This window comes from Eublepharis macularius, chromosome 4 (assembly GCF_028583425.1).
Source record: "Eublepharis macularius isolate TG4126 chromosome 4, MPM_Emac_v1.0, whole genome shotgun sequence".
NCBI classification, from domain to species: Eukaryota; Metazoa; Chordata; class Lepidosauria; order Squamata; family Eublepharidae; genus Eublepharis; species Eublepharis macularius.
The window spans coordinates 80,915,111-80,936,486 of record NC_072793.1 but is presented as its reverse complement, the minus strand read 5'-3'; the positions used below and the strand labels follow the sequence as shown (position 1 = coordinate 80,936,486).

The 21,376-nt window shown below is 43.5% G+C and overlaps 1 protein-coding gene across 2 annotated transcripts; it reads left to right on the top strand.

Annotated features, from left to right (window-relative positions):
• Positions 1 to 2,744: 2,744 nt before the first annotated feature.
• LOC129329089 (nuclear factor 7, brain-like) lies at positions 2,745 to 21,122 on the top strand. 2 transcript variants are annotated; one of them, XM_054978514.1, is made up of 7 exons: positions 2,745 to 2,859; positions 3,544 to 3,814; positions 7,446 to 7,541; positions 13,928 to 14,161; positions 17,482 to 17,501; positions 19,788 to 19,903; positions 20,014 to 21,122. In XM_054978514.1, the coding sequence occupies exons 2-7, from the start codon at positions 3,545 to 3,547 to the stop codon at positions 20,556 to 20,558; spliced, it is 1,281 nt and encodes a 426-aa protein (XP_054834489.1). In that variant the 5' UTR covers positions 2,745 to 2,859; position 3,544; the 3' UTR covers positions 20,559 to 21,122. The 2 variants fall into 2 exon arrangements, with proteins under 2 accessions (XP_054834489.1, XP_054834487.1); XM_054978512.1 differs by having other exon boundaries at positions 2,745 to 3,021.
• The last annotated feature ends 254 nt before the right edge of the window (positions 21,123 to 21,376 follow it).

Sequence of the window (21,376 nt, the reverse complement as noted above, 5' to 3'; positions counted from 1 at the left end):
TTGATCTCTCACCTGAAGATCAGCTGTAATTCAAGGAGAGCTCCAGGCCACACCTGGAGGCTGGCAACCTTATCCAGTCTCCTACTCTTCAAATCAGCTCTGCTGTTCTCCTCTGTATTCTTGAATCATCTCTCCATGCACTTACTGACGCTTTAGTCACATCCCTCTCATGGGTATTTACCCATGCTTCGTGCAGTTTTCCAACTGAAGTGTCGTCAAGTTTTGTTCACATTCATCCACAGTTCAATGTTCACATACACTCCCTTTCCATCACTGTTGCGCTCACCTTCATTTTGACCCACTGACTGAATTGGTCTATGGGGAAGCAGTTTCCTTTGTTTGGTTGGTTATATATATTAACAGGACATCTCTTTTTGATTGTTAGTTGGAGCCTCCAGCCAGGCGGATGGTATTGGCTAACTCCAGACAAGGGGGAGGGGGTTTGAAAACCTGGTCTGGATGCACTTAAAGCCCAGCGCCACTGCAGAAAACCCTGCTGCCTGCTGTTCTGATCCCATTCTCTATTGTTCTCCTCTCCTGAAAATCTGGCAAACTCGCCTTTCCAGAACTCACCCGTATCTCATCCAAACCTTTCTATGGAACCTGGCAACCCCATATATCAGACAGTATTTGTGCAAAGTCTCAGCAAGTGGAAGACTGGATGGCTGGTTTAGATGGATTGCAACCTCCATGTTTAGTTCAAGATTTTTCTGCGAACAAGGGTACACATGGCTCCTGGCCACTCCATACCACGAAAAGCTTCAACTAGACATTTCCTCTATTAAAAGGTAAAGACATTTTTTCCCAGAACTGTTGGTAACCATAACAACAGGACACTTTGTCTTTAATGCTTCCCACATATTCTTGCGGTACTAGCATTTATTTAGTGCCCATACCGGCTTGTTCCGTGGTGTTCCAGGAGATTTTGGCAGGGAACGGGTTAATAAAAGCATGATATTTTCATGTTTTCCTTTCAAAAATATTGTTCCCTGGTGTCTTTAATGCTTCACACTGTTTTTTATGGTACTAGCATTTCTTTAGTGCCCATTCTGGCCCGTTCCATGGTGTTCCAGGACCACTTTGGCAGGGAACAGGTTAATAAAAGCATGCCACTTCAGTATTTGCACTTCTAAAACCTTGTTCTGGGGTGTCTGTAATGTTTCCCACTGTTTTTTGTGCTACTGGCTTCCCTTTAGTGTCCGTTCCAGCCTGTTTTGTGCTCTTCCGGGAGCGTTTTGGCAGGGAAAGTAATAAAAGTGTATCAGTTCAGTGTTTTCACTTCTAAAATCTTGCTCTCCAGTGTCTGTATTGCTTCCCACTGTTTTTTGTGGTACTGGCATTTCTTTAGTGCCTGTTCCGGCCTATTTTGTTCTGTTCTGGGAGCATTTTGGCAGGGAAAGGGTTAATAAAGGCATGCCACTTCAGTGTTTCCACTTCTAAAATATTGTTCTGGAGTGTCTTTAACACATCCCACTGCTTTTTGTGGTAATAGCATTTCTTTAGTGACCATTCTGGCCTGTTCCATGGTGTTCTGGGAACCTTTTGGCAGGGAAATGAAGGCATGCCACTTCAGTGTTTTCATTTATAAAATCTTGTTCTCCAGTGTCTGTAATGTTTCCCAATGTTTTTTGTTGTAATAGCATTTCTTTAGCATCCGTTCCGGCCCGTTTCATGGTGTTCTGGAAGCCTTTAGGCAGGGAAAGTGTTAATAAAAGTGTGCCACTTCAGTGTTTTCATGTCTAAAATCTTGTTCTGCATTGTCTTTAATACTTGCCACTTTTGTTGTGGTTGTTGTAGCGGCATTTTTTTAGTGTCTGTTCTGGCCTATTCTGTTCTGGGAGCATTTTGGCATGGAAAGAGTTAAAAAAGCATGCCACTTCAGTGTTTTCATTTGTAAAATCTTGTTCTCTGGTGTCCCTAATGCTTCCCACCGTGTTTTGTGGTACAGGCATTTCTTTACCCCTTCTGGCCTGTTTTGTGCTGTTCCGGTAGCATTTAGGCATGGAAAGGGTTAATAAAAGCATGCTACTTGCGTTTTCATTTATAAAATCTTGTTCTCCAGTGTCTGTAATGCTTCCTACTGTTTTTTGTGGTAATAGCATTTTAGTGCCCGTTCTGGCCTGTTCCATGGTGTTCTAGGAACCTTTTGGCAGGGAAAGGGTTAACAAAGGAATGCCTCTTCAATGTTCTCATGTCTAAAATTTTGTTCTGCAGTGTCTGTAATTCTTCCCGCTGTTTTTTGTGGTTCTGGCATTTCTATAGTGCCGGTTCCGGCCTGTTCCGGGAGCATTTTAGCAGGGAAAGGGCTAATAAACTCGTGGCAGTTCAGTTTTCATTTCTATCCTGTGTTTAATGCTTCCCGCTGTTTTTTGTGGTGCTAGCATTTCTGTAGGGCCCATTTCGGCTTTTACCCCGTCTGTATTTTGCAGAGAATGGTAGCAGCCCCTTGGCAGCCGCTCAGTTTTTTCCCTGCACATAGATCAAAAGCTAGGTCGTCTAGCCTGAAAATATTCTCTAGCCCACAGCCAAGCACCCTCCCGACCCTACCATGAGGGCCTTGACGAACACCACGGCCCCGGAGGCGATACCAGGCAGGTGACTCAGCATTGCATATGTCACGCGCCTGGGATCTCAAAAGCTCAGCAAAGGGGGGAGGTCACCTTCGTCCCCCAATAGACGAGGGAGCTGTTCAGATTTCAGCCTGATTGGAGCAGGGGGCTGTCGTTCAGTAGTAGTAGGGCGGGTTGTCATACGGTGAAAGTTCGGGGAGTTGTTGGAGTCTGGTGGTCCTGTCCGCCGTGGAGCCTTTGCAGAAAACGAAAGGCGAGAATCGGCTGCTGCCGGGCAGGGGGCTCGGGGGTGAGCCCTCTCCGCACAGCTCCGTCACTCCACGCCTTTTCCGCGGCCTGTAGGGCGGAGGACCCTGATATAGCAGCAGGAGAGTAACTGGGGTCCCCTCCCGACTTGGCGAGAACCGTGCAGCTTTCCTCCAGCTTTTCTGTGCAGTCTTAGCATTCATAGGTAACAGTCTTTGCCCGCCGCAGCTTTCCCTCCTCCGTGGGCCTCTTTCTTGACACGCTCTGCTTTTTACAGCTGCTCGATGGGTAGAAGTTCAACGGGTGTTGCATAAAGATGCATGGACGGCCTGAATTTCATGCAATGCTGAAAAGTATCCCGGAGGAAGGGCAGTAGCAGCCCTCCTCCAGCTGTGTCTTTGGAGATTTCCATTCGGAGGGGGGCAGGACGCATATGGCTTTGCTGTTCCAACCTGCAACTTTTCTCATTAATATTTCCCCATGTTAAGACAAGCATATGTGTTGAATTTTTAGCTGTCATTGAATGTACATGGGGAGAGGGGAGGCAAACCTAATGTTGAGGAGGGTGTGTGTATTACAATTGAGCTAGCTGGAGACATCTGCCAGAGGTGTACAGGATACCCATGCACAGAATTGGCTTGTTCCCATCTGGGTTTCCCTTGAGTGTAATCCACAATATTACCTTAGTGCCAGTGTAATGCAGGAAGTATGCTTTGTGTCCCTGCAGGATGGCCCACAAAAACCAGACGCAGAGCCTCCGGGAAGAACTGACTTGTGCTATCTGCTGTGATCTTTTTCGGGACCCAGTCATGCTGGACTGCATGCACCATTTTTGCAAAGAGTGCATCCAAGGCTATTGGGACAGATGCTCACAAACTGCCACCTGTCCCCAGTGTCGGAAAAAGTTTCCCACACGGTCCTTCCGCCCCCACTACCTTATAGCTGGAGTTGTGGAAACAGTGCGGAAGGCCTCTGAGGAGCACAGAAGAAAAATGCAGGTAAGCAGCTTTACAGCAATGACCTTATTGCTCCTGGAGTGTGACTTTGTAATTTAATTGTGGATCTTGATACTCTTCCTATGTACAAAGTATGGCTGTTAGGCCATGACGCCTAAGGTAAAAGATGCCTCTGTATAATTTTTTTCCTGTTACCTCCTCTGCCTTCCAATTCGTTCTGCCCATATGTCTATCATTTGGTGTGCAGAGTTCAGTGGGCATCTCTCCTGCGTAATTTACTCTGTTCCTGCCTTTAGCTCACTCTCAGTTTAAACCCAGTGGTTAATGTTGCTTTCCTGTGTTTGCCCTTTGTTATTGTTGTTGTTTTTTATTTCGGTCTTGTACTTGCACAGAAATTAAAAGATACTTGTCAGAGATTAAATACAAAGATTTGTATTTTGTTCGTACAGAATGCAGTCCAACAAGGGCTAAGGCAGCTCTTGCCATAAAATATTTGGGACAAACATATTAATTCCTGAGACAGGAGGAATCTCAGATTCTCAGTTTGGTGAGGTTCAAATCCCCACTGGACTACAAAGCTCAATGGGTGATGTTTGTCAAGTCACACACTCTCAGCCTAAGCTACCTCACAGGGTTGTTATGTGCTTCTCTGCACTCCTTGGAGGAGGGGTGAGAAATGAATATAATTCAGAGGTTGGTCTGTTTTATTCCAGCCCTAAGCTATAGGTTAGCCAGAGAGATAGTAGCTTCCCTAAAGCTATTCATTGAATGTGTTAGTGGATAGCCAAATTAGAAATGATTAGAAAATGTAGAATGGATTTTGCAGGAAGGTCTCTGGGCCCAGATAGACTATTCAGGGACTGGAATGACAGGCCCCAGAGAGCAATGACAGGCCCTAAAAGTAGCGGAAGTGGTCTGGGATTGGAATGAAAGGCCCCAGAGTGGAATGACAGCCCCTGGGAGTAGCAGAAGCGCTCTGGAACTGGAACAACAGGCCCCTGAGTGCAATGACATCCTGGGAGGAGCACAAGTGTTCTGGGACTGGAATGACAGGCACAGGAGTGCAATGTTATTATCCTGGGAGTAGCAGAAGAGTTCTGGGACTGGAATGACAGGCCCCAGAGTGGAATGACATCCTGGGAGGAGCAAAAGTGTTCTGGGACTGGAATGACAGGCACAGGAGTGCAATGTTGGATCCTGGGAGTAGCAGAAGCGCTCTGGGACTGAATAGACAGGCCCCAGAAGCGCTCTGGGACTGGATAGATAGGCCCCAGAGTGGAATGACAGCCCCTGGGAGTAGCAGAAGCGCTCTGGGACTGGATAGATAGGCCCCAGAGTTGAATGACAGCCCCTGGGAGTAGCAGAAGCGCTCTGGGACTGGATAGACAGGCCCCAGAGTGGAATGACAGCCCCTGGGAGTAGCAGAAGCGCTCTGGGACTGGATAGACAGACCCCAGAATGGAATGACAGCCCCTGGGAGTAGCAGAAGCGCTCTGGGACTGGATAGACAGACCCCAGAATGGAATGACAGCCCCTGGCAGTAGCTTAAATGTTCTGGGACTGGATAAACAGGCCCCGGAGTGGAATGACATCCCCTGGGAGTAGCTTAAATGTTCTGGGACTGAAACAACAGGCTCCTGAGTGGAATGGTGCCCCCTGGAAGTAACAAAAGCATTCTGGGACTGTAATGCCAGCTCCCTGGGAGAAGCAGAAGCAATCAGCATGAATGCTTATCATTGCCAACGAAAAGTGTGCTGTGTGGAATAGGCCACAGTGCTCCTGGGCACTACAGCACCAGGCAACATTTTCTTGGAGCCCACCAAGTGTTTTAAGAAAGAGGGGGGCCAGGTGGGACTTTTGCCCAGCAAGGCTACTGATGGGATGTGCAGATTTTTAAAATAATTCCTTTGGCAGAAGCTGCCACCACATTATAAGAATCTTCACTGTGTGACTGAAGGTACACAGTGGCCTTCTTTCCTGGCTGGGTCACCTGCTGCAGCAGTCAATTTGTGTCTGTACCCACAATAGTGTGCCAGAATTGGAAAGGGCCTGCAGACTCAAAATGTTGAGGACCCTTGAACTATTTATTTGTTTATTTTATTGGATTTATAGTCCACTCGCCCTGCAAGCAGCCTCAGACCAGATAAAATCAAACTAAGTACAGTAATAGCACAAAACAAGATAAAACCATCGATACAGTTTGTTAACTGTTTGTTAACTAGAGTATGAGATGGGATTTTTCACAGAGAGAGTATGGAGGGGTGTTTTGGGTCAGTGGTCAACAGAGTGAGGAAAAAGTGAGCAAGAACTCAGGCAGGGTGTGACACGTAATGGGAACATGGCGGTTTGGAAGGCTGCAGAATTGGACAGGGGAACAGAAAGGGGGACAAGGGCAGGATTTATGCTTGCAAATAGAGGAGGTGGCTGATATGAGCCTCATGAAAGTGTAAGAAAACTGAGGAGCTGACAGGAAGGATAAATATAAAGATGGAACTTTATATTATAATAGCTACACATCTTCTAGAAATATCAATTAAAAGGTAAAGTATTTAATTTGATTCTGTCATTTGTGACTCCAGTTACAGACCACTATCTCTACTCCCAGGGGCTGTCTTTCCACTCTAGGGCCTGTCATTTCAGTCCCAGAGCACTTCTGCTACTCCCAGGGGCTGTCGTTCCACTCTAGGGCCTGTCATTTCAGTCCCAGAGCACTTCTGCTACTCCCAGGGGCTGTCATTGCTCTCTGGGGCCTGTCATTCCAGTCCCTGAATAGTTTATCTGGGCCCAGAGACCTTCCTGCAAAATCAATTCCGTATTTTCTTTGCAACTTTTTTTGCTGTAATGTATTTCAGTGGAGCCCATGCAAGTAAATTGGCCATTTTCTCCAATGGGCCTTCAGGCCTTTCCCATTATTTCCAAAGGGCATTCCTGTCATTCCTTTTTGTACATCCGGGTTAGAACTGCCAGAGAAAAGGGCTACAATTTGGATTGGGCTTGTGCTGCTTAGGGAAGGTTGGTATATGATCAAAGGTTTCATAAGGCCAAGTATGCCACTGTCTAGGTGGCAACTTAACTTCTTTGCTTCCGTTATAGTGAGCAAGGGCAGGAGCAGGTGGGAGAGGAGCTGTTTGACTCCAAGGCCTGTTACAGTTTGGAGTAACTCTAGCAGTTTGTCTGAGTCTGTCAAAGAGAAGAATTGTCCAATGAATTGTTCTCATAGTGACCTAATGTTACTAAAACCATTTTAAAGTTATTCAGTATTTTACAATAAGAGTAATTAATTTGTGTGTTTGATTAGCATAAGTAATATGCCTGTTGATGGTTACAATATCTTCTTTAGGTAAAACATTAATTTTAAAATACTTGGTAAATATTTAGTTGTCAGGGGATCTGGTATTTACTGCATGTGGTATTTCCCCCAGGGAAAAAACATACCAATTCAAATTGGGCCCAAATTCCTCCCTCCATGGCTGTCATCTTTTTTTAAAGGGGTGTGTGTGCTCTGATCTCCTTGATTACACTGGTTTTGACCTTAAGAGGATTTGAACCCTGATTTGAGGTACTATAATCTATCCAGTCTGCTACTTTACTTGTCAAATGGACAGGTGGAGGTTGTTCCAGACAAAATGGATATAATTAAGATTTATTTTATTCTTACATTTTTCACTGTTAGGAAAACTTCAGACAGGCATTCCAGTTTTATCAGAAGGAGCAGGAAAAACTGATGAAAATGAAGCATGTGACGGAGGAGAGTCTCTGCAGCTTGCTGGTAACGTTGCTTTCCCCCCATTATCCTTCCTTGTGAGCTCTGTTTTGAGGTGGCTTGTTTAGCTGAGGTCCGCAGGCAGAGGCTGCCCGGAAGCAAAGCATAGCTGGTGTGTTGCTCTTTTGGGGCTGCTTGTGAAAAGAAGCTTTAGGAAAGGTCAATCAGAGGGACTTAAAAGGAGGAAAAAAATAACAGAAATGGAAAAATGCCAAACTCTAGGCCTTGAAAGACTTACCCAGGCTATGGTCGGGACATCTCACTGTTCGTGAGCTTCCATGTTAATGGTCATCTTAAATCATGGGGAAAAGATGAAACTGGCAAATAAATATCAATTGCTTTAAGGATGACACTAATCAGACACCCTGATGATCGGTCGATCTGCTGATGCACCTCAGCAGATGGCAAGATTAATACTTCTAATTCAGTCCAACTCTTTTCTTTAAGAAAATGAGCAGAATTCTGTCTAAATCATTGCAGATGGTAAGCAAATAAAATTGTTACGGGATTTTTTTAAGGACCTCTCATCTAGTGCCCTATGTGTGAGCACAATTGAAGATGAACACGCACACAAGAGGTAAATTTGCCTCAGTGGCAGATTCCTTCTCCCTGGCATTTGGAATTAAAACTACAGGTCTGCTCAGTCTTGCAGTGAGGAGAGAAAGTTCCTTTTAATTATAAACATTTTCTTTTTTTCACTTTCCAACTAAGATTTTAACCTTGACTGTGTTTATATTATATTAAGATCTGATTGCCCTGTTAATCAGACCCGTTGGGTGCCATGAATTCTGGGGAATGTATTATTTCTTTTACTCTGTAAAAGAATGTATTATTTCTTTTACTCTGTAAAAGAAATAACCATTATTCTGTAAACAATCAGTGTTAAGGGTATTTAAAGCTTTCCCATGCTACTGGTCTTTACAAATGTCTCCTAGAAATGGAGAAGTATGTCTGGGGTTATTCCATGTAAGAAATAAACACATTTTCCTCTGTATACAATGTGTTTGGTGTTTTGATATATATATGGGTTAGTGGTAGTAGGGGAATTAAAAATTGGAAGCAGAGTACTATCACAAAAATTCCCCTAACAAAAATTTCAGGGGACTACTCTTGATTTTTTAATAATTCCATGTGATTAGTCTTTTCCTCATTGATTAGAGAGAACCAAGCAAGGCATGTTGATTTTCTGTTGCTTCTCAGAATAGACGAAAAGGTGGGGATTGAGGCCCTGGGACTCAGTGAGACCTATCACATGGCCAAGGTTCACCAGTTCTGTGCGGGATCCAGAATATTTGTGTGTGCAATTTATATCCAGCTTTTTAACCAAAGCTCCTAAAGCATATATTGGGTAAAAAAGATGTGACTTGATACCACTCTGAAGAGTTGCTGGATGGAGACTGCTGGACGAAACAGCAGGCCTGGCTTGGGTTCAGTTTAGGACATGTCTTCCCAGCTGATGGAGGATCATTAGTGTTAGTGACTTCCTTGGTATATAACTGTTGAGTTTTGCATGCATAATGGTTGTTCAGTTTTTAAGAGTTGGTAGCTCTGATGAGTTAGTTCAAAGCAGTATTCCATAATTTTTTAAAAAATCAACCATGCTGCATTCAGAGAAGAGAAACACATCAATAAGAGAGGTATTAAGCTCTTGGCAATATGAGCACTTGGAATGTAATAAGCTGGCAAGGCAAGCCCTAGACAGAAGCCAGGTGGTTAGTGACTGCTAAAAAGCTGACATCTGTTCCGGACCAAGCAGCAAGCTTTGGAGAGCTGTTAGCATCTAACTAAAAGATTATCCCCATCTTGAGTGCCTCATTTTTTATGCTTTTTTTGTATGCTGTTACAATAATTGCCATAATTAAATATTTCACACATTTGCAAAGGAACATTCTCCCAGTAAACATGCATCTATATATGTTAACATTCGGTCTTCTTAAACTCTTTCTGAGTGTACTGTGCATAGTTGGGCTTTGTACACTCAGGCACCTGGGCTGCAGTAATTCTTTGTGAAGTTATCAACAGGACTGCTCAGAATTCAGGACTGAAAGCATCCTACCATCTATGACCAGAAACCCTAAACTTTACACTGGAATAATTTATGGTAACTAACACTTAAGACTGCATAATTTTCTTCCTATGGACAGATTTTGTTTTTAGTTTTTAACAGTAGTTTTAAAGCATGTGTGCAGTGAAATAAAACATCCTGCTTTCCTGGTTTTTTTTAAAAAAAATTAATTTGGGTATCTGTGTTGGAAATCAGTGGTGTTAGAAGCACCCCCTTGGTCCACCAGGCAGAAGAGGAAAAAAACCTGAAGTTACAGTTAGTAAATATTGCTCAAGTTGATGATAACTCTGTCTTCTGAGCATTTGCGCTTCATAAGGATTACAATTTATACATAGATTTATATCAGATACCAAAGCACCTTGTGAAAGGGTTTGTGCTCCTATGGTGGTAATAAAGCCTCCTTTTTGTATAATGATCTTCAGCAGCTGTCACCAATTACAAATGTTTTTCTCCTTCACATTATCAGCAACCAAATGCTATGATGAATCCCCCCTTCACTCCCGCACACAGAGGCAGATTTTCCCTCCAAAACCCAAGTTCACTCACTCTTGCTGAGCAGCCTCAAGTAACGTGACTCTAGTTGTAGTTTTAAAGTTCTTTTTCTGTCCCATCCTGAGAAACAATTATATTTCTGGCTTTTAGCCCAGGCCAGACACTTGATGGGGGAAAAGCAGTAGCCCTCCTGTGTATAAAATGGCACTGGAAGCTGAATAATTTTCAGAAGACACAGAAACTTTATTGTACAGGCAGGGATGAAATAAGGACAGTTCTTATTTATGAGATGTTTGGTTCAGTACTTTCGTTTCAATAACAATGTTGCTTTACAGAGTTCCCTTTTAAAACTTAGGTTTCCAGATGTTAGTTCAACACAGTTCTCCCTTTAAAACAGACCTGGAGTCCTCCTTAGAGTCCTCCTCCTCCCTTTTAGACACTGGACAGGAATTATTCTTCTACAACTAAGAAGACATAATCTTATCCACTTGGCTTGAATGGGAGTCTCCACTTACTACCCACTCACTCTGCCAATAATAGGCACACACAGTTCTATCTAGTCCGTGTAAACAGGTTTCAGCTTGTGCTGGCTTTTATACTTGGAATTTCTTCGCTAAAATTATTCCTCAAAACAAAGTCATTCCAGTTCCATCATCAAACCACTCCTCCCCCTCCTTCCTTCCTTTCTTCCCCCAATTTTGTTTTTGGTCTTTTTAAAAAAATCATCGATTTCATATCACTATATTGACCTACAGTTATAATAATAGACACAGCAGGTTCTCTGAATCCACAGCTTTCATTTTTAAAAAAGTTAAGGTTCTAGCCTCTTTCCTTGTGAACATATGCCTTTTTCCTTATTTTTCTGCAAGGGAAGGAGCTAGAGACTTTTTAAAAATGAAAGCTGAGAATTCAGAGAACCTTCTGGTCCTGTTATTACAATGGTAGGTCAATATATTGATATAAAGTTGACAATTTCCAGTTTTTCAGTGGTAAGAGGTTGGAGTGTCATGTGATAAGAGGCATAAATGGAGAGCATTGCCTCCTAGCAATTGTACAGTGTGGTAATAGGATTAAAAATTTCCCCATTTTAGAATTGTAGTGATGAGAGAAACAGTGCATTGGCACAACATAAGGAAGACATAATATTGTGTATGTTGAGGATGAAGACGTTCAGCAACATCAAAAGAACTTTGGCGGCCTAATTTAACAAGCAGTGCTTCTCAACATTGACAGTGGCAAGTCACAAGTAATGTGTACTTCAGAAGGAATAATTTGAATTCCTAATTAACTCTGATCACTCATAATAGAGATGGAGACTCACTATGGAAACCCTCACATTCAGTGTGCTACAAAGGCTTTTTAAAAAGACAAACCAAATAATGAGGGGGAAAGAGAGGGACAGATGTGACAGCCAGTTGGATGTCATTGTATATCACTGCTGTATCCTCACTTGGGCCTTTGTCTTTAGTTCTGGTCACCTCATCTATAGGACATTGTGGAAATACAGAGGGAAAAGCAATTGGGGAATTTCCCCTTGTATTTCTGTGACAAAAGGGACTTTTAAAAAAAACGAAAACTGGAAATTCAGTGAAACCAGTAGATCATGGCAATAGATCATTATAATTTTAGTATTGCTATAGTGCAGTGCTTCTTTTAAAGCCCTCTGGTGTCATAAAAATGACAGCTGGGAAAGGAAAGTGCCCACAAAACTTATATATGTCTGTGGCCAGTGCAAATGCCTGTGCATTTGTGGTGGCAGTGAAAGAGAAATGTTAAACTACCAAGAATTCAGGTTTTTCCCCTTTGGGCAATGAATTCTTTACAATATCAGGCATTTCTTCTGGATCAAATGACTCTTTGATTCTGGGTGTTAAGTAATTTCATTAAAAGGGTGCAATTAGAGTATTTCTTCAAAGAGAGTAAAAGGGGACTTTTCCTCCAACCAGTTTTCCTAGATCAAAGTGTTACGGCACATTTCAGAGCTCTTCCCCTTCACTTTTTGTAGTGTCTTACTGCCAACCCAGAAGTCAGCAGGAAAGTAAAGTGGCAAAACTCTTGCACTGACTATGGCTACAACCACATAGTGATGATCCCCCATTTTTCAAAGAAAGATACTAATTTTGTTAATCTTATGAAAGCCTTCCTGCACACTCAAAATATTGTTGTTCATTTGGAGTTGGCTTACTTTAATATCCCTCTCATATCCTTACTAAGGTACAGGCAAAGACTCAGTCCTTGGGGTAGCTGACTACGTGTCTTAGGTGGAATGGCTTCTATACCTGCTAAAGATTCACCAGTAGGTTCATTCATTCTGTGAGAAGTATTGGTGGCTCTGACAAGGACTTTCCTAGCAGAGGAGAACCATGAGAGAGTTCCTTACCAAGAGCAAGCAGTTCTAGCAAGGAGTGGCCTCAAAGACAGTGGCAGACAGGAGTCCAGGCTGGTGGGCAGACACCCCATTCCCCACCCCACATGGCTGCAGAGCAACTGCAGTGTCCAGAACAAACGCCTAGCTGGTGGGGGCAGAGCTCTGCTTACCCATCCCAGCTCTGGCATTGATTGGGAGTGGAGCTATGCCCATGAGAAAGAGACTGTCAACCCTGCGTGACCTCAGATCAGATGGGGTGAGATGAGGAAAAAGGCAAGAAAGGATAGGGGAATGGAGAAGAGGTGGGTAGCTCAAGGATGTGAGCCAAGAATGGGGCAAGGCTATAAGGTATAAAAGAAATTTGCAAGGAGTAGTGGATGCTGCCTTTGAGCCAAGCTACCAAGTGACGAATGACACTTGCCTGGCAAGTGAACAGACTCACGTGTATTCCTTCCTATTCACTTGCGCTCCACTTGATCAAGTGGAAAGCGAGTGAATGGCAAGTGAACAGGGAGGAATACACGTGAGTCTGTTCACTTACCAGGCAAGTGTCGTTCGTCACTTGTAGCTTGGCCCTGAGAGAGGAGGGACGAGACAGGAGGGAGAGAGATGGCCAAAGAGCAAAGGCTAAGTCTGAGGGAGGACGAGGAAAAGGAAAAGAGCAGAGGGGGTTGGTAACAGCCAGTTGTGTCCTGTTTCCTGGCTACTGAGTGGAGCTGTTCCTCACAGAGTAGCATAGGTCAGTCCCCTGCAAGAACAGTGTGACAGCAGGGTGGATGATAGAATCCATGATCATGACTAGATGAAATCTTCAGTAAACCTCTTTGGCACTCTTTGGAGTACCTGGCTGTCAGTTGTCTTCGCACGCAATTTCCCAGACTGTCACACATTCATACACTTACGATATTACTGTACCCATGTGGCCTTACTGACAGGCCATTCACAAACTCTGTTGGATTTAAACGTTCCCTTCATGTCCACCTCTGGCTTATCAAGTGAATTGCACAAATTTTTCCTAAGAGTTGCAAGAGGTCGACATGGCTGCATTTCAAACTGTCTGTTTAGGCATGTATAAGAATTTGCGATCAACGCACTAGAGTTTATTTGATAAGTGTTGTTTTGCACTGTGTTAGAAGTCATGTCAGAGTTCCATTCAAATTTCAAAGGTGAATTAACATCAGGGCTGCTTCCGGAAGTACCTGGATGAATGAGGAAGCCATGCTACATATAAAGAGTTCACCATGCAACTCCAATTTGAACACCCCCAGAATTCAAAATATCATATGCCATACTCTGCTCTGCTCTGCTCTGCTCTGCTCTGGGACAATAAATGGACGTGTTCTCTTACTGACATCTTGTTTTGTTTTCTAGCCCGCACAGATTTTGGGACTGGGGTGCAGATGAACATGGATGTGTGTTTGCTTCACATTCTTTTACCTGTTTCTTGTGACTTTTACCTCTGATCAGAAAACATCTGGTAAGCTGAACTCAAAGATCCGGGCAGAATTTGAGTATCTTCATCGTCTCCTGGAGGAAGAAGAAAGAACTATGCTGATGGAACTGGCCAAAGAGGAGGAACAATGGGTGATAAGACTGCAAGGAGAGTCTGCACGCCTACAGCAGAGGATCTCTGAGTTGAAGAAGAGCATGGAGGACATTCAGCAAAAGCTTGAAAAACTGGGGAACTCACTGCTCATGGAGGTGAGCTTCATTGAGCCAATTCAGAAAGAGATTAGGGTTTGAGTATTCAGGCTGGTAGCAAGGATAGAATATTCCTGCTTACTTCACTAGTTATGCAGTGGTCCTAGAATAACATTCTGTGAGTTTAGATGCTAAACAAAGTGTCATCTTGTCCTTTTATGTGTTTTGGGAAATCTGAGTAGAACTTGGGGAGGAAAGTGAAGGCAAGAGAAGTAAAGTAAAAGTAAAAATAGGCAAGAGAAGAAAAGTAAAAATAACATTGTTCGTTTTATTAATTTAGTTAAATATATTTATACCCTGCTTTTCTCCTTAATGGGGACCCAGGGTGGCTTACAACATCATTCTCTCGTCTTCCTTGTTATCCTTGCAGCAACCCTGTGAGGTAGACTAATAAGCTGAGAGAGTGTGTGACTGGACCGAGGTCATCCAGTGAGCTTCCATGGGCAGAGTGGGGAATCGAGCCTGGGTCTCCCAGGTCACAGTTCAGCACTCCAACATACTGGCTGTCTTGAGTAACGGTCCATTCCCCAAGAGAAGGGAAGACGAAATTCACCATTTTGTTTCCGAAACATGGCCCACAAAGCATGTTGTAAAAAATCCACACACTCAGAGATTCCAACGAGATGTTGCAAGGAGGGATGTGTAGCTGTAATCAAGATCAAACAGCCAGCCTCTCCTTCCCCAGGTCTAGTCCAAAAGTGACATCCGATGTAAAATTATTGCACTTATAACTGCCAAGCCCATAAGTGGTGGCCAATGAGGTGGTGGAGAATTCTAAGCTCAACAGCATCAGGTTACAGATTTTTTGTCAGATGTTAAAAGGGTGATGCAGGGAGGATGTGCACACGCACATACGCGCACACACACAGATAACTGGAAAAGCCACAATGCCTGTTTCTTTCCCCCTACTGTAAATGTAATTTGTGAGCAGATGGCCATAATCTGTATGCTGATAAGGGGGTTAAGAGCACTCGGCAAAACATGGAGGGGACTAATTAGAGGATGTGGATGAATATACACTTTCCAATTTGAAAATGTTCAGTTATCTATAATATATTTTATTGTAACTGTAATAACAACAACAACATTCAATTTATATACCTCCCTTCAGGACAACTTAATGCCCACTCAGAGTAGTTTACAAAGTATTATCCCCACAACAATAATCGCCCTGTGAGGTGGGTGGGGCTGAGAGAGTTCTGAGAGAGCTGTGACTGACCCAAGGTCACCCAGCTGGCTTCAAGCGGAGAAGTGGGGAATCAAACCCGGTTCTCCAGATTAGAGTCCCGCACTCTTAACCACTACACCAAACTGTATTAAATATTACTTAGACCTAAACATGTGCTTGTTGATTTCCTCTGAGTACCATTTTTATATGCTTTCCTTTCTGGTGGCTACTATAGTTTTATCTCTGTTTAGCCTCCTGTTCCTTATTCTTTTCACAGAGCTGCCACCAGTGTGACAACACCTTTCCCTCTTCTGCCTGAAAGTCCGCTGTGCGACACATTTATCAAAAAGGAATATTTCCATCTGTCATTTCTTCCCTTCCTCAAATAATAGGAACTAGTGTTTTTCTATCCTTATATTTAAACTATAACTAACTGACGTAATACTTCTCTGCATAGTTGTCATGGATACTGTAGCTTTATTGTCCAGTGAGTTGTTGTAGGGAGTGTTTGTCTAAAAGCTCACAAGATGATTATGGGTTGGATCCAGTGGAGCATTGCAGTGGATGGAAGGATTTCTATCTGTGGAACACAGCTTTCTCATCTTCTGGTTCCAAGTCCATGTCTCTCTAGCAGGAAATAATGCTCTGGAGTTCAAAGTTCTGTATCTGTGAATAGTGTAAAGAGGCAGTCTTGGTTTGTATACTGAGTCAAGCAAACGGTTCTTGTAAGAAACATTTAGCACTAGGAATATAGAGCCAGTGGCTTGGAGTCTGCCTTAAAAACCTGTAACTGTAATCCTGAGCTCCCAAAGTGCTCTGTTTCTTTCCTATTTCTTACTACTCCTCCATTCCTCCTCACAGCTTGGTTGTGTGTGTGTGTGTGTGTGTGTGTGAGAGAGAGAGAGAGAGAGAGAGAGAGAGAGAGAGAATGGAAGTTGGAGGTGAAGCATTGAGCATATTATGTCTGTCTTCTTCCTCTTAGAGTACATATGCCATAGACTTCACTTTGGTACGCTGTGCAGAGGAGCAAGAGGAGAATTGGCCTAGACTCTTGAATGAAAGATGTGCTCTGCCTTGCAAATAATAAGTAGCTTCCTTTTGATAGAAAATGAAGTAACTGAGAAATTCCAACCTATTTACTTTTCTTTTTCAGGCATTCTGTGAAATGTAGTATGATGCTGCATGTAGATTTTGATAGTGTTCCTACTTTGTGATAGTTCTAGAGAGAGTGCATCATTCACATTAGCAAGGTTTCGTCTGGCTTTCTTTCCTCTGACTTCTAATCTTTTTTCTCTTTCTGTTTAAGGGATGGGAGTCAGCAAGAGTAAAGGGGGCAGTTGGGTAGGTTACAATGGAGCAGTATTGTTAGGGGGATGCTATTGTTTAAATGGATTGTTTTTTTAAAAAATGACAGTAATATTTGAGGGGAGGGGGGTTGGCATTCTCTAGTGTGCCATTGTTGTGTTTGGTGAAGTTAGTGATACTTTCAAAAGCCTTTCTGTTGTGATAAAGGTTTTTCACAGACAAACCTTCAAACAGCCTAAACTTGTGTCTTCCTCAGCCATGCCATCAACATCTCAACCAAAGCTGGAGGGCTTGGTCTCTAAAACCTCGCTCTGTGCCAGCTCTCAGCAACAGCTGTCATTGCTACCCCTTCAGGTACAAGCGCTGAGGCATGGCAATGTTTGCTCATCGTTTGAGTCACTTTGTCTTTGCAGAGATTCCCTAATGGAACTGACCCAATGAAGTTTCAGAGTCCTCTGGTAACAACTGTCACTTGCCAGCAAATATTTGCCTTCTGTCTGAGGAGATAAGGTGGGATAGAAATGTTTAAATTTAAATAAAGAGTGTATAGAAATGCTTATTTTTTCAGACTCTTGAATTTTGTGTCTGCTTTTCACAGAAAAGAGACAGAAAGAGAGAGGAACTGGGAGCCTTCCTTCCTCTCTTCTCTGCCCTCTCCCCTTGCAGAAATTTGTGACTGTGCCTCAGTACTGACCCAAGCCCTTCAGGGTTAGCTTCCACTTGAGATGCGTGTTATAATTTTGTTTGTACTTCGCTACAGAAGCAAAGAAAGAAAACAGTTTAATTTGCTTGAGAAGCTGTAATGATTAAGTGAGGTGATTGCTAATTTTTTTGCTTCTTGTTGCAGGTGGAAAATGTGGTGGTCAGGTACGTGTCTGGAAAGAAAAAAAGCTGCTTCTCTTTTTGCTGGCTTCTTATCTCACCTACTCTGCTAGGGGATTGTTTTTCATGCAGGAAAGTGTTATTGCTGTGGTTTTTAAAGCACTGAGAACAACAATTTTGAGATAGACTGGCATGCAGCCTGAGAGCAGATCCGCTCACCTGTGAATTATCAGACACAAGAGGCAGAGCTGGGCACAGAGGTCAAACAAAAAAAATCTTCAGAAAAAATAAAAATAACAGGTTTAACTGCTTGAGTGGGGTTCTGCTCTGGTCTCTTAAGGAAATGCCAGAAGGAAACCAGTGCAGAGGTCTGGTGGCACAACCCTGCTCAGTTGGTGACCCTCTAAGCAAAATGCAGCCTACCAGCCTTATGTCATGTCTTGCCAGGTGATTCACAGACTTTCTGGGATTTTTTTTTTAAGGAGCTGGGAAGTCAGAAAAACAGGAGATTTGTTGTGTTTCTGCTGTGCAGCTGTACATGGCTGGTAAGCTGCATTTGGCCTGCTGGGCTACAAGATGAGTTACAGGCCTGCCTTAAACCGATTAATTGCTGTCTGAGGTTGTTGGGCTAAGAAACTGCTCTATGACAAAATATGGAGACATCTCTTAGCTGACTGCAGCAAAGAATTGCTGGAGAAATTTTCTACTAAGTGGTTTATGAGGAGTGTAACAAATAGAGACAGGTTTTAGACTGCTCTTCGGAGGCTTTCAAATACTGAGAGTTAGTTTTGCACCTCTGTTGAGTACCTCTGGAAACTGACAGACTCCATTCTGTCTGCAGTATGTGTTGCCATTCTGTTTTGGATTTGACTTGGGGCTCGTGAGTGCTTATTTCTGGCTCTTCTAACCAAAGGCAGTTGAAGGACAGAGGAAGATAATTGGCCTGCAGAGGTCAGAACTTAACCTGTATATCACAAGGGATACAAATGTGCAGCATCCAACTGGTCCCTTACTTTTGTTTACTGGGATCTTATAAATTCTCAGTTTAAAAGACTGCCAATTTCACCTACAGCAACCACTAACACTTATCTGAGTAACAATTGTATAGCTTAAACTTTAGCAATATCTCTGACTAGTTATTTAGTAATAGGTCTTTCTGTCCTTACCCTAGAAACTCAACAGCAGTCTTCTTGAAAAGGATCTTTGGTAGCATTCTAAGGCATGAGGCACAGGGGTTGTACAAACTGGATCTCTGTGCAGTTTTTTAAATTCAAGTAACTAGATGCACAACATGCTGTCTAGCGAACTCCCTTGTGCATCAGTCTGGGGTCCCAGCTGTGTCATGACTAAGGAAATTGCCACAGCCACATGACTTGATCTAATCGCTGTAGTTCCCCATCTTTATGAAACTGAAAATTCAAGGTTGGAGCCAGACTGAATTTTCTGTTTACACAAGACACTTCTCTTGGTGGAACAGAACATCCCCCTCCACGCACACACACTACAGCCCACTGATCTCCCCAAAATGCTGCTTCAGGAACAACATGAGTGGCAAATCAGTGGTATGCAGCTGGAAGAGGGAATTGGTGGAAATGGTCCCTCCTGTTCAGGGCTAGTCCAGTAGCGTGGTCAAAGTCCAGTCCTAAGTCAAAACACAGAGCCCAATCCAAGGGTCAATCCAAAAAGCAAGGTACGAAGGTCACAGAAATAAAGCAAGGTTTGGTGGTCACAGCAGTAGCAAGAGTCTAACATGTTGCTTCCATGCCCAACAGCTCCCCTTGGCTGGTTTTATAGCCCTGTGCGGAAGGGCCGTGTTTGCAGCCAGCTACTTGGTGTTTGTCCTGCAGCTACTCACTGTTGCTATCAGCAAGTAGCTGGCGTCGGGCCAGGAGGCGGGCACTGTGGCATCTCTCCTGTAACTCTAGTTTCCACCTCCGTCTGCAGTGCTCTAAGGATGTGGGCGATCCTGGAGGGCTGGAAATGACTGGCTGAGCTTCACCTGTTGCATCAGAGCTGTGAGGTGTCCCTGGCTCTGCCCCAGCTGCTGGCTGTAAACTTTGATCAGCCTGCTTGCTGGCTTCTGTTGAGTCAGAGCTGGCTGCACAGGGCTCCTCTTCTCCTGAGGAGTCCTCACTATCACTGGACCCCCATGACACCTCCCCTCCTGTTAGCAGAAAATTTAGTTTGGATCCAACCCCTCAGTAATCTACTGTGTAGAACTGTAAAATACTTGGTTACTTGTGTTCAAAAGCTTTCTGATCTGTTACACTTTATATGGGGACTTGGGGATGTTATCTGATTCTTGTTTTGCTGACATTCTCTCTGCTCTAGGCCAGCCATGCAGGTTGAGGCATTGCCTGCCTTCAGCAAAGAGCAGCACATGGACAAGTATGATGGACCGTTGCAGTACATATGTTGGAAGAGGATACTGAAATCAGTCTACCCAGGTGAATTTCCTTCTTCACAATAGGCATAGGAATGGGGACAGAACGTAAGTCATTAACTTAGACACATTTAGCGACATATTGATTACTTTCAACGCACTCTCCTCCCATAGCTCCTGCTCCTCTGACCTTTGATCCGGAATCAGCCCATCCTAACCTGATTCTCTCCAAAGACCTGACTTCAGTGACAGAGAGAGAGAAGCCTTACCATGTGTCTAGTAACTCCAGCCGTTTCCTCAAGTGTGTGAATGTGTTGGCAAGACAGTCCTTTGAGAGCGGGAGGCATTACTGGGAGGTCTGGGTGGGCAAAAAGTCCAAGTGGGACCTAGGAGTGGCAGCAGATTCTGTCGATCGGGCAGCAAAAGTCAGACTGTGTCCTGAGAATGGCTACTGGGCTCTACGGCTGCGGGAAACCTCTGAATACTGGGCTGCAGCTACTCCCCAGGTACGCCTTAAGCCCCAGCGCATGGTGGAAAAGGTGGGTGTCCTGCTGGACTGTAATGAGAGCAAGGTGGCCTTCTACGATGCTGAGGACATGTCCCATCTCTTCACTTTCCGTCAGGTTACAGCCTGCAAGTTCTACCCTTTCTTCAGCACTTGTTTCAGTGATGGCAAGAAAAATGCAGAGCCCATGAGAATATGCCATCTGGGTCTCTAAGTATGCCTGGTAGCCTTTCTGCCACCTGATTATATTCACCAAGAACTTGGTGTCTGCAGTTGGAACTGTTTTTCTTATCTCTGTCTCTAGAATGATAAATGCTTGCTGGGATAATTCATTAGTTTCTTTCTCCTCTTCTACTGATGGTGTTTTGTACCATAACATAGATTATGTCCTCTGAATCTGAATGTGATCAAGTAATTGTGGGAAATTTGTTGTTCTAGTGCAAACATACTTCTGAGTTTTTCATTCCCCCCCTCCTTTTCTCAACCAAACATTTTTCTCAAATAAGCTTTAACAAAATGAAAAAAGACAACCACTGATAGCACAATGTGGTTTCAGAAATTTTAATAAATAGTTTAAATAAAATTTAAATAAAGTATCCAGATCCTGATGCACTTCCCCCAATAACGTTCTCTCTCTTTTAAAATATATATATATATAAAAGACTTGCTCTTTATTGGTTTTGTTGCTTGTTCATTCCCTCTCCCCCCTCCTTTGCTTAGGAAAAGAAGGGGGGCAAACTTGAAGTCTGCATTCAGTCACTGAGCCATGTTGAACCTATTTTTTGACCTGTTTGGAGGCTAAGGGAAAGACAGAGAAGTATGTTGAGGGGGAGAGAGGAAGACGTCATGGGAGAAGAGAAATCTTTTAGAGTACTCAAAGGCTCCGCAACTGATACCACAAAAGGGCTCACAAATGGCAATCTTGCATGACATAATCCTTTGCACTTGGTCTTGGAGCTTATGAAACAGAACCTAGAAGCACAGGACACATGAAGCAGAAGGAACTACACAAGCTCACTGAGGAAGCAGCAT

Excerpts from the sequence above, each read along its gene's own strand:
- LOC129329089 (XM_054978514.1), top strand. The coding sequence starts at position 3,545 with ATGGCCCACAAAAACCAGACGCAGAGCCTCCGGGAAGAACTGACTTGT. Across the intron at positions 7,542-13,927 it reads AGAGTCTCTGCAGCTTGCTG|AAAACATCTGGTAAGCTGAA; the intron begins GTAACGTTGCTT and ends ACCTCTGATCAG. Across the intron at positions 17,502-19,787 it reads GTGGAAAATGTGGTGGTCAG|GCCAGCCATGCAGGTTGAGG; the intron begins GTACGTGTCTGG and ends TCTCTGCTCTAG.